Raw genomic sequence first — 11,269 nt, 5'->3', positions numbered from 1 at the left:
GAGGTCAGCGCACATACCCGAGCTTCAGTCTGGGAAGACAATGGGGACTAGGATCCTAGTCCCTCCACCGGGGAACCAATGGAAGCCATGGCGGGAGATTCAAACCCACCTATGGTGACCAAGGTGTTGTCCCCAGGTGTGTATATAGTTGGCCTGCCAGCTGTTTGTCTGCATGTCTTGTTGTGTGCCTAATAAAGCGTGCTATGCACCACGTCGTTGTCTGTCGTCGATCCATGCGGCTTCCCACTACACAATACCTGTGGACTTTTTTCTGGTCACCCTGGTCTGGTGCAATTAGAAACTGCCTTTAGAGCCCTTAAGAGTCAGTTAAAAACTCAAGATGAGTACTAGAGTGTACCAGCCTTCTAGAACCCAAAAGAGCCAGAGAATACTCAAAGAAAGTGTAGTGGAGTGTTTGGGGAAAACACTGGAACAAAAGCCTCTCAACATAAAGATTTAAATCACTGTGAAAAGCTTAAGAAACTCAGTAGCCTGAAAATAATAACTGATGTACTGGTTTTATCTCAGAAATTTCAACCTTTGATTTCACCTGACCTTTCCCCTCTATGTTAAATAAAATATTTTGTTATTTTTGAATTTCAAAACACCTTGAGTGTCATTTAAGTTAAGTTTAAGCAGGCTCCCGATCCTTCCCTCAGGTTCCTGGGCAGAGCCAACAACCAAAATATCGTACTGTGACAGGGTGGGACAGCCAGAGTTCATGAGCAAAGAAGAAAACACATTACTAGGGCTGCTCAGTCAGACAGGGGAAAATAGGGAGGGAAAATTTTGCCTTTGAGGGGAGGTAGAAAACTGGGTGGTGGTGGTGGGAGCGTCATAGGGACAAATGAGGAAAAAGATGAAAATGCCTTTGGCTTACTTTCATTTATTTATTTAAAGGGTTCCTATCATGCCTTTAGGCTAATCTTGTACTCAAGATGGCTTGTAGACAAATTCTTGAAACAATAACAATAAGTAATGTGCAAAAGAACTAGAATCCCAAAACCAACAATCACTAGAATGTAAGATACTCTTTAGACCTGTTTTACAAGTTAGCAATGCCACGTGGCCACCCCCTGAAAGAGTCTCTATGAGGTAGCTGCACCTGATTCAAATGTGATGTAGGTGAGGCAAAAGCACCCATCCCTGAGACTCCAGGTGGGGCCTGGAGTTCTCTTGGAATTACAACTGATCCCCAGATTGCAGATATCAGTTCCTTGGAGGCAACGGCAGCTTTGGAGGACAGATCTATGGTGTCACTTCCCTGCTGAGCTCCAAACTCTGCCCTCTCTCCAAACTCTGCCCTAAATCTCCCAGAGTTTCGAAAGCCAGATTTGGCTGCTATAGACTTTGCAGTCACACAGCATCTCATTTGAACTGGTCTGCTACCTGTGCCAGGAAGCAACATGCGCTTAATTAGTATTCCAGGGGCTGTAGACTTCTGACGTGCTAACTAAGCAAATGTAGTCGCTTGGCACTGGAAGCAGCCCAGTTTAAGTGAGATGGTGTGCAAAGTCCCCCAGGTGAGTTCTTTTGTCTTGCCAGCATTACGTTTAACGTAGTCCTCACAGAACAGCTGCAATGTCTGGTACATTGGCTTTCCATATGGCTTGCTTCCATTACACAGTGTTTCTGGGTTACTATCAGTCACAGCCAGGGGTGCTTGCAAAGTGTGGAAATTTCCCATGCTATGCAGGCAATCCTCTTGGTGTGCTTCTCTATAACTGAAAGAAAAACTGGTTAACAAATTAAAGACACTTTTAATGTACTCTCTGGCATCTAATTATGTCAATTAAAAGTTGGTAATTTAGAAGATATTTATGAAGGCTTTTGGGGAGAATTCTCAAGACAGAGTTCCTCTTATGCATCACTATGAAATAAATAAAGGATGCCACTCATTTTTGGAAGGGAAGGCTATCTTTCATGTTTTCTTTTCACCAAGAAACAACATAGAATGTTTGCAATTAAAGGCATGCCAGAGGCAAAATAAACAAGTTCAAGAACCTTCAGTAATATGGAAGACGCAGGTTTAAAAAAAATGCGGTGAAATTGATATCATTCTATGCAGTCTTCTTTGGTTGTTTATTATAATATGTGCAGTAACATAACAAAAAGAGAGAAATGTCATAATCGTTTCACCTTATAGAACAAATGTCGGCCAGTTTGGAATACTAACTGGAAGACTGTAATTTTTTAAAAATTGCCTTTGTTATGTTTGGCTCAGGGAAAAGGGAGATGACAAATCTCTATTGCCTACATATTGGCAGGCCCCTCAAGAGGTCTGTGCCTTGAGACATTTCTTGTTGCTGGCTCCAACTGATTAATTTGCTATTAAAATGTTAATTACTTAATTGTATAGCAACAAGGTTTCCAATTCCAGGTTGGGAAATTCCTAGAGATTTGGGAGGGTGGGGTTTGGGGATGGGAGGGGCCTCAGTGAAATACAGTGCCATAGAGTTCACCCTCCAGAGGAGTCATTTTCTTCCGGGGAACTGATCTCTGAAGTCTGGAGATCAGCTCTAATCCTGGGAGACCTCTCTGCTCCCCCTTGAGGTTGGCAGTCCTACGAGTCAATTGATTAAAGTCCGTAGCTGTACTACTACTAATACATTTGTGATCCCCCAAAGCGTTATTGGGCCAGATGTTCTGGCTTGAGGACACAGAGATTTTATTACGATCAGTGCTTTCCAAGTTTTCCTCTACTTATATCACAATCATTTTCTCCAAGAGCACGACCACACATGCCAGGTAGAGAAGTTGGTTCTTAATCTTCAAGTTCCCATGAGGCTTATGATTTTTAATAATATAACTTTCACTAACTCCTTATTTTTCCAAAGCCATAAAAATGCCCCTTGAACTTCAATTGCGTAGAATAATTGGGAAAAGAGAGAAAAAAAGGCATCAGTGCTTTTAAAACAAATCTAGGGAAAGGATTTCAGCCTTGAGCTGTGGGACGAAGCCCATCTATTACCTAAGGTAGCTCTAAATCTTGTGCTTGGCTTGTGAGTTTTGCCAAAAACCAAGGAACGTAAGACTTCATGAGTTGGCATAAAAGCCTAGAATTTGGCAGTCTTTCACGGGCTGCTGGTGTACATGCTTCAAACTAGTGCGTAGAAACTGGGGAAATGAATCATGTCTCCATGAGAGTTGATTCCAGCAGCTTCTGATACTCCAGAAGGCTAAGTGTATCAGTGTAAGCTTCAAAGAGGAACGTTCCTTGTAGTGAAATACGCTCTCAGTCTGATCCCATGAGGCATCATCCTGAGGAAATTGGGTTTGTTTACATTCTTCTGCGATCAGATGGATTCCCATGCTTCAATGTGTATTTAAATGTTATGGATTCAGTTGGATTTATGTGTTAAATTTGTATATTGCCCTTCTTCCAAGGATCTCAGAGGCATTCATTAGGTGCTCCCAAATCCCAGTCTTGGGATTACCAGGGGTGCCCATTCCATACCTGCCTAAACCTAGGCCTATGTAACTTCAGAAATGAAGCCAGGACTTCTTTGCAAGTCTAAGGTTGCCAGCTGCTGGCTGGAGACTGGCAGAGGGATTGGGGAGGTTGGTGGAGATGGGCAGGAACAGCACTGCATGACACTGCCGTTTCTGGGCAAAAACCAGAAGTGATATCACCAGGAGATCTTTCTTACCACTGAGAGGATTCCTAGAATATTGCATGATGTGGTGATGCTGTTTCCAGTTTTGTGGCCAGGAATGACATTGTGGCATAGTGCGATACCAATTCCTCCCCGTTTCCCCCCTGCCATCCCAATGACCACTGGCAGGAGGGCAGGGAGCACTGGTGGGGGATTCACTGCAAGTGGCAACCCCTGGTAGGTACATATAGGGTTGCCAGGTCTGGGTTGGATAATATCTGGAGACTTTGGAGATGGATCCAGGAGAGGGCGGGGTTTGGGGAGGGGAGGGGCCTCAGCATGGTAGAATGCCATAGAGTCCACCCTTCAAAGCAGCCATTTTCTCCAGGGGAGCTGATCTCTGTCAGCTGGGAATCAGTTGTAAAAGCAGGAGATCTCCAGGCCCCACCTGGAGGCTGGCAACCCTATGTACAAAACATTTGACTTCATTTCCACACCATGGCTTGGATTCTACCCAGTGGACAGTGTGATGATGCCAGACCCCCTTTGCACTCCATCGTGTCAAAGCCAGTGTCCGTTAGGCCAGTGGAGCCATGTGTGTACCCTTTAAAGATCCACATGCCAGTCAGCTGATAATGACAGCCAGTCGCTTGACAATCAGCAGTCTGCTGGCTCTTCCCTCAGGGTGGGGAACAGGAACAGCAAGAGAGATATTGCTCCAAAGCTGCTATTGGTCCCTCCTGGGCTTGGCCAGGCCCTGGTAAGTTTTTTGGGTAGAGGGAGGATTTGGTAGGGAGGAGCCAGCTGCTGAGCGTGGTTATGGTTGCCAATTTTAAGTTGGAAAGTCCTCAAGATTTGGGGGTGGGTGGGGCCTGGGAAGGGCAGAGTTTGGGAAAGAGGGAGACCTCAGAGGTGTATAATGCCATAGAGGCCACCCCCCATCGGTGGCTAGGTCTAATTTTTATGGGGGTACTGATTTCTGTAGACTGGAGATCAGTTGTAATTCCAGGAGACTTCCACATCCCACCTGGAGACTGGCAACCCTATGTGGTGCTGACCCACCACCCCTTTGTCCAAGACCAAGGGGAGGTACTTCTTCCAAGCAGGGCCCTGGTACACGACAGCTGTGGTCTGGGGCCTGACTCTGCCTAAAATTTCTGTGGATGGTAGGGATTTCCATTCATGGATTAAAACTAGGGTTGCCAGCTCTGGGATGGAAAATACCTGGAGATTTTGGGGGTGGAGCTTGGGGAGGGTGGGGTTTGAGGATGGGAGGGACTTTAGCAGGGTACAATGCCACGGAGTTAGGGTTGCCAGGTCCCATCTTCTCCCCGGTGGGGGGATTTGGGGGACGGTCCAGGAGGGGGAGTGGCCATCCCGACATGATGACATCATACAGCGTGACATCATCATATTGGGGACGCAGGTGCAGCATCGCATGCATATGCCCTCGCTTTCCCCCAACCATTTAAAGGGAACTTGGCCAGTGTCTGGGGGGACCCCTCAAAATTGGGGGATCTGCCGCCCTCCACCCGGGGACTGGCATCCTACATAGAGTCCACATTCCAAAGCAGCCATTTTCTCCAGGGGAATTGATTTCTGTCATCTGGAGATCTGTCGTATTAGTAGAAGCTGGCAACTCAAAAAAACTTCCCCGCTTCCTCCCTCCTGCTGCAGCACAAAATGTCCCCAAATGCTGTTCCTGAGTGGGAATCAGTGAAAATCACACCTCAGAAATTTTAGGCAGAATCAAAGCCTATGTTTGAATTCTGCCTTTATGGCAACAAAAAGTACTTAAGATAGCTTTCATTCAAGGTCAGGCCTGCACCTGCTTAGCTTGAAAGGCTTTTACAATGATGAATACATTCTCCTTGACTCATTGCCAAGACTTGGTTCATCCACAATGTTTACAACCCCCCCCCCCAATAACTTCCAGAATGGTGTAGTGGTTAAGAGCGGCGGCCCCTGATCTGAAGAAGCAGGTTTGATTCCCCATCCCCACTCCTCTATGTGAAGCCTGCAGGGTGACCTTGGGCCTGTCACAGTTCTCTCAGAATTCTCTCAGCCCCACTTATCTCACAAGGTGCCTATTGTGGGAAGAGGAAAGCCGCTCTGCTCCTTCTTAAGGTAGAGAAAAGTTGGATATAAAAACCTACTCTTGTTTTTTCTGAACCCAATAATTCTCAAATGTGGCTGGCTCCGAACATCCTCATGGAATAGATTGTTCTCCCCTTCTCCCCTTCCTAGTGAAGTGCCCTGAGCTCTTAGCCTGAGAACCGTGTACTGTATGGTATGGGAGTCTGCAGTGGGAACAATGTCTTCCGTATTGTGCAAGTGGAAGTTCCCTTTTGCTTGTGGAAGGAGAGCCCTGGATCATCTAACTGAAATATTTTTACTGCAATTGAGAGGGCGCCGTTTTAGTTATTTGCATTAAAATATGTTGGGGTGTCTGTTATAAGGGATTCCATGAAATGTCAAAAGAGTTTTGAGAAGACCAGCAGAATTTCTCAGGGGATTCTGCGTATCCTTAAATTAACTTAGGCTAGACTGTCCATCATGGAGAAGAAAAACTTGGCCACAGTTACATGTACTTTTTTAACATCTAGGTTGGCCAACTATAATGAGCTGAGCTCTAAGCTGTATGTGAGCTTTTGAAGACACTCTGGTAACTTCAACTTTGTGTTGTGACAAGTTTGTGACAACCATTTTGCTCATGAGAACTTGACAGAATGAGCACACGGCACCTATTTTCTGTCATTTACACTGGCTCCCAGTTTATTTCCAGGCTCAGTCAGTACAAAGTGCTAGAATTGCACTTTAAAGCACTGAACTGCTTTCTTCCCCAAGATACCTGAAAGGCTGACCCTGCCTGTATTTGAGATGATCTAAGGAGACACTACCCAGGGACCCACAATTAGGGAGAGAGGTCCGATGGGGACCTTCTGAGAGTCACCCCTACTCTTTGGGACGTCCTCCTGTAGGAACTATGTTGGCCTCCTCACTATAGGTCTTCTGATGTCATTTGAAGACTCTTACAAATTTTGGAGGGTCTTTTCAAATTAGATTCCTAGCCAGCTTTAAATACTGTAAATTTATTTTAAACTTTTATTGGTTTAATATTTTAAACATTGTAATATTTGTGATTATATTTGTGCTTTACTGTAATTGTGAGCTGCCTAAAGTAGTTTTGATGGAAAGGTGACAAATATTTCAAATAAAGAATTTCACCTGGAGTGAAATGGGGGTGAAATTAGGTTTTTTTCCTTAGACACTTGAATTCTTTTCAAGAGAATCAAAATAAGTTCTGATTAGACTTCTGCAAGAGTTTTTACTCATGACACATAGCATGAAATCATACTCATTACTAATATTTTTGATGATTTTGCAAAACTTTTGCTATTTGCATAACCTTCTAGGTTTCTGGCTACTCCAGTTATGCCAGTTTGATTCACCCTAATGAGTCACAGGGGGAAAAAATAGGCAATCTACATCAGACACATGTACAGTGAAGATGTTTTGGAAGACATTTTTTAACTAGGCAAGTGATCAACTGTGCTTCACCTTCCAAGTGTGATCGTGATTGCCTCAATAGCTAACTTATTGTAATCTTACTGAGGTAGAAAAAAAGATTCTAGCCACCAGCTGTAAGTAGGTACAAATTGTGATCACAGAAAGAAATTCTTCAAAAGCAAGATTGTTGTGGTATGAGAAGATACAATTTACCAGGTGAACATGGCTTATCTTGCTTATCTTTGTGTGGTGGTGCTTCAGTGTGCCAGTTCTGGTGGATGCATATAGGCTAAAGACCAATACTTTGTGTCTTCTGGGGGACCTGGATGTTCTAGGAAAGATGACTGGATCCCTGAAAAATTCTCTGTGTGGGTATGTCCTTGTTCAAAATCATTCCAGAGCATGACTAATAGATAATCATACTGCAGAGACATGAACTAAGTACTAACCAGTGGTCATGATGTAAAATATGTCATCATGAAACACTTGATTTGAGCTAATGATTGATTCATTTGTTTTTTTACACCATTGCCTATTTTGACTTCCTTTCACTGGTGCCCCTGTTTTCATTATTATGCAATGAAACACTAGAGAGTCAACTCATTCATTCAGACTCCAGTAAAAGGATTAGCCTGAAATGGCCCTTCCTTCCTTCCTTCCTTCCTTCCTTCCTTCCTTCCTTCCTTCCTTCCTTCCTTCCATCCATCCATCCATCCATCCATCCATATCTCCCATTCCTGACAAAGTGGGGCTTGGAGGGTTCACAACAATATAAAACAAAAATAATAAATATAATTAAAACAGTATAAAAATACAAGTATAAAAAAATCAAACTCACAACTGATAACAGTGGATCCAGTATTAAGCCCCAGAAATAAGGTCACCTGGGAAAGGCCTGATGAAAAACTCAGGTTTACAGGCTCTGCAGAACCTAGGAAGGTCCTGTAGTGCCCAGGTCTCATGTGAGAGGGCTGTCATTGATAAAGCCCTTACCCTGGTGGATGCCAAACATGCAACCCAAAGGCAGCAGTTTCATTATTGGGAGGCCTCATTCAAGTAGGCCACGAGATGATGACCACGTCCAACTGAGGGGGGGGGGTCATAAGGAGAACAGTTCCCCTGTGATTCAGGGTGTAATACTGATGCTTTAGGCTTAGAAAAATGAGCCAAGCCAAATCAATGCCTTTTAAAATGCAATCTTAGAAAGGTGCTTTATTTCCTCCTTTTTAAGAGATGCTGTATTCAGATGAGTTTCTGAGGGAGGCTAGAGAAATGCTTCTGGATCTTGGTGGTGCTGTTTTGCTTTGAATTTTTTGCTTCTACAGTTTTCGGTGTATTCCACCATGTTGCAGGCCACTTTGAGTCCCTGTTTCAGAGAATAATAAATAAATAAATCCCTCCTGTTTTCAAGGGGAGAGTGTTGCATGCCCTTAGATCTCGCCCATGGAAACCAGTAGGGTTTCAAAGTGGCTGGATCATGCCCTTTACCTACGAGGGCCGGGCAATGCTCCACTGTTCATGCCTTGTCAACTCTTCAGCATGCTGTGCTCTCTTAATTGCTGTGGAAAGGAAGTCATCATGAGCTTCTTGTAAGCCTCACATGTAAATAAGCCCCATATTGCATTTGCCACAGCAATTTTAAACACTCGGACGATTTGTACAGATTTAATATTACATTGTTGAAATTTTTTCTGGAACCTCTTTGGTCTGTGCATGTTAACCCTGGAGTGTGCAGTACATGCACTTCTTTAGAAGTGTTTTAAGTTCAAACAGAGTAGTCCCTCTTTTCCCAACATGTAGTCCTTTCAGTTATCCCCATTAGGAACTTGATCATAAACAAATGTCAGACTGTGATTCATTTCAAGGCAGAATTTGTTTTCAGATGGCTTTGATGACTCTGGAACTCGTTAAGGCCGCTTGATCCTGCTTGGCTAGGATGCAGATGTCCTTGAGCACTCTGAAAATACCACTCGGAGCCTGGCTACACCTTATAGAGGCTCACGTGGGAAGCAGCCAGTTCTGCCTGTTCAGAACCCTGAAGAACACTCACTCACCAGGAAAGGCTGGGAAGGTGTGAAAGGATTTGAAGTGCAGGCTCACACTTCTCCTTTCCTTGCTGTCTTCGGTAGATGAGAGAGGCCCATTCTATCTTAAGTCACAGCAATAACTCCTGTCAAGAGCTCCAGCTTCCAGCAATCACCTACCCTTTCCTATGGTGAGGAGGCAAATGCCACTAACAACCTTCCAGAACTCTAGACTCACCTTCCATTCCCAAGGGAGTTGGAAAAATGGGCTCTGACTGCTGCTGAATATGAAGGCATTTAAGTGCCTTAATAATAACATACTTATAATTATATAATGGTTTACCAGATGACAGATAGATGGTGTTGAGAAAGATCTTTTTCTGTCTGAGAACCTGGGGAACCAGAGATGGGCAGGACAATATTATTTCTGTGTGTGGTAGCTGTCAGGACGTGGGAGGCCTTGTATTCAAATCCTCACTTTGCTATGTTCCAGTGACTTTCTTTCCACCTCACATTTGCCTGCTCATGGCAGGTAAACTCACTGCTGTCAATTGTCCATGCCTAATCATTTGAGCAGTGGGAGAAAAAATGGGAGGATGACATCACAGTGTCTTTGATACTCTAGGAATTTCCCCTAATCTTTGTGGTGTTTACCATAGTGATTGGGGTATTTCCTAGGTCACCACAGTGACTGTGATGTCACTTTTGGATGATTCCCCAGGAAATGATATCACAATGTCTGTGTTTCCCCCTCTCCAGGATTGGCCCCCCAAAGCTCCTGCGATTGGCAGTGGCAGGGCTGGCAATCCGATTGTGAGGACAAAATGGGGAGGAGGAGAACTGTGTATGCCATGATGCACTCCTTGAAAGAAGGGAGAGATAAAAATGGTTAGAGAAATATTGAACCAAAAGGATCAATGGTCTGATGAAGTGTAAGTCAGTATTATACAGTTCAATATGCTACAGTATACTTATTTCTTTACATTGTTTCAAAATTCCCACTTATCTGTTCCACAGGGCTTGCCTTTGCTATACTGTCTTCAGTGCATCCTGTATTTGGCCTATATGGATCTCTTTTCCCTGCTATTATTTATGCTGTATTTGGAATGGGACGTCATGTTGCCACAGGTAAGTGCTTTCAAATCCATGCAGCCCAGTTCTGAAAGCAGGTCTACTCAAATGCCTGTCTTTGTGTTATATCTGGTGTTGGTCTATTGTATAACTGTAATAAAATAGAAATTAAAAAAAAACAGGCCTATTGTCCTGTAACAGGGCGGAGCATAATTAAATTCCATTTGGCACCCACATAAAAGGGCCCCAAGCCTTGTTGCTATTCTATCTCTATTCATTTGCGAAAGCTTCATGCAGATTCTGTTGAGGTCAATGGAGGCTGTAACAGCAGCATCCTCAGTGGCAATAGAAGCAGTATAGGGCAGGTCTGACCTGACCGGGATAGCCCAGGCTGGCCTGATTTTGTCAGATCTCGGAGGCTAAGTGGGGTAGGCCTGGTTAGTATTTGGATGGGAAACATCAAGGAAATCTAGGGTCACAATGCAGCGGCAGGCAATGGCAAACCACCGCTGAATGGCTCTTGCCTTGAAAACCCATGGGGTTGCCATAAGTCAGCCGTGACTTGACGGCAGGGAAAAAAGGCAGGTCTGCTCAGATGTAAGCCCTATTTTATTCCATGGGGCTTACGCCCAGATTAGTATTTGTAGGACTGGAGCTCAGGGTCTCCCTTCTGAAGAGAGAGAATCACATCTCAGAAACATTTAAAAGACCATTAGTGTTTGTTGTTTCTTTCCTTCACAGCTATTGACAGTTTTTCTGCTTAAGGAAACTATTTTTTTGGGGGGGGAACATTATTAAGATTAAAGTGGAGCTGGTCCTGCATCTGTAATTTAATATTTCCCCAACACGTCCTCTATTAATGCATTTTACCAGGGACTAATATGCTTAGTATAAATTTGCTCTAGGGTAAAGATAATTTCTTTTTGTGGAAACATAAACAAATAAAACAGGAGCACCACAAATGTTGGGCTGCTTCAGAACTGTAAGGAGATTCTCATTGCTCCCCATTTGGCAGACTCCAATTCAGGTTCTCCCTCCCTCCCTCCCTCCCTCCCTCCCTCCCTCCCT

At 44.1% G+C, this 11,269-nt stretch overlaps 1 protein-coding gene across 1 annotated transcript in view; it reads left to right on the top strand.

Moving 5' to 3' along the window:
- The window catches only part of SLC26A7 (solute carrier family 26 (anion exchanger), member 7), a 113,578-nt gene that overhangs the window by 19,108 nt on the left and 83,201 nt on the right, over positions 1-11,269 (top strand). Inside the window, exon 2 of the mRNA XM_015406407.1 lies at positions 10,148-10,258. Coding sequence (XP_015261893.1) covers positions 10,148-10,258 — 111 coding nt within the window. The remainder of the gene's footprint in view (positions 1-10,147; positions 10,259-11,269) is intronic.

Source organism: Gekko japonicus, unplaced genomic scaffold (genome assembly GCF_001447785.1).
Source record: "Gekko japonicus isolate JY-2015 unplaced genomic scaffold, Gekko_japonicus_V1.1 scaffold3060, whole genome shotgun sequence".
Lineage (NCBI taxonomy): Eukaryota > Metazoa > Chordata > Lepidosauria > Squamata > Gekkonidae > Gekko > Gekko japonicus.
This window is presented reverse-complemented; position numbering and strand designations above follow the sequence as displayed.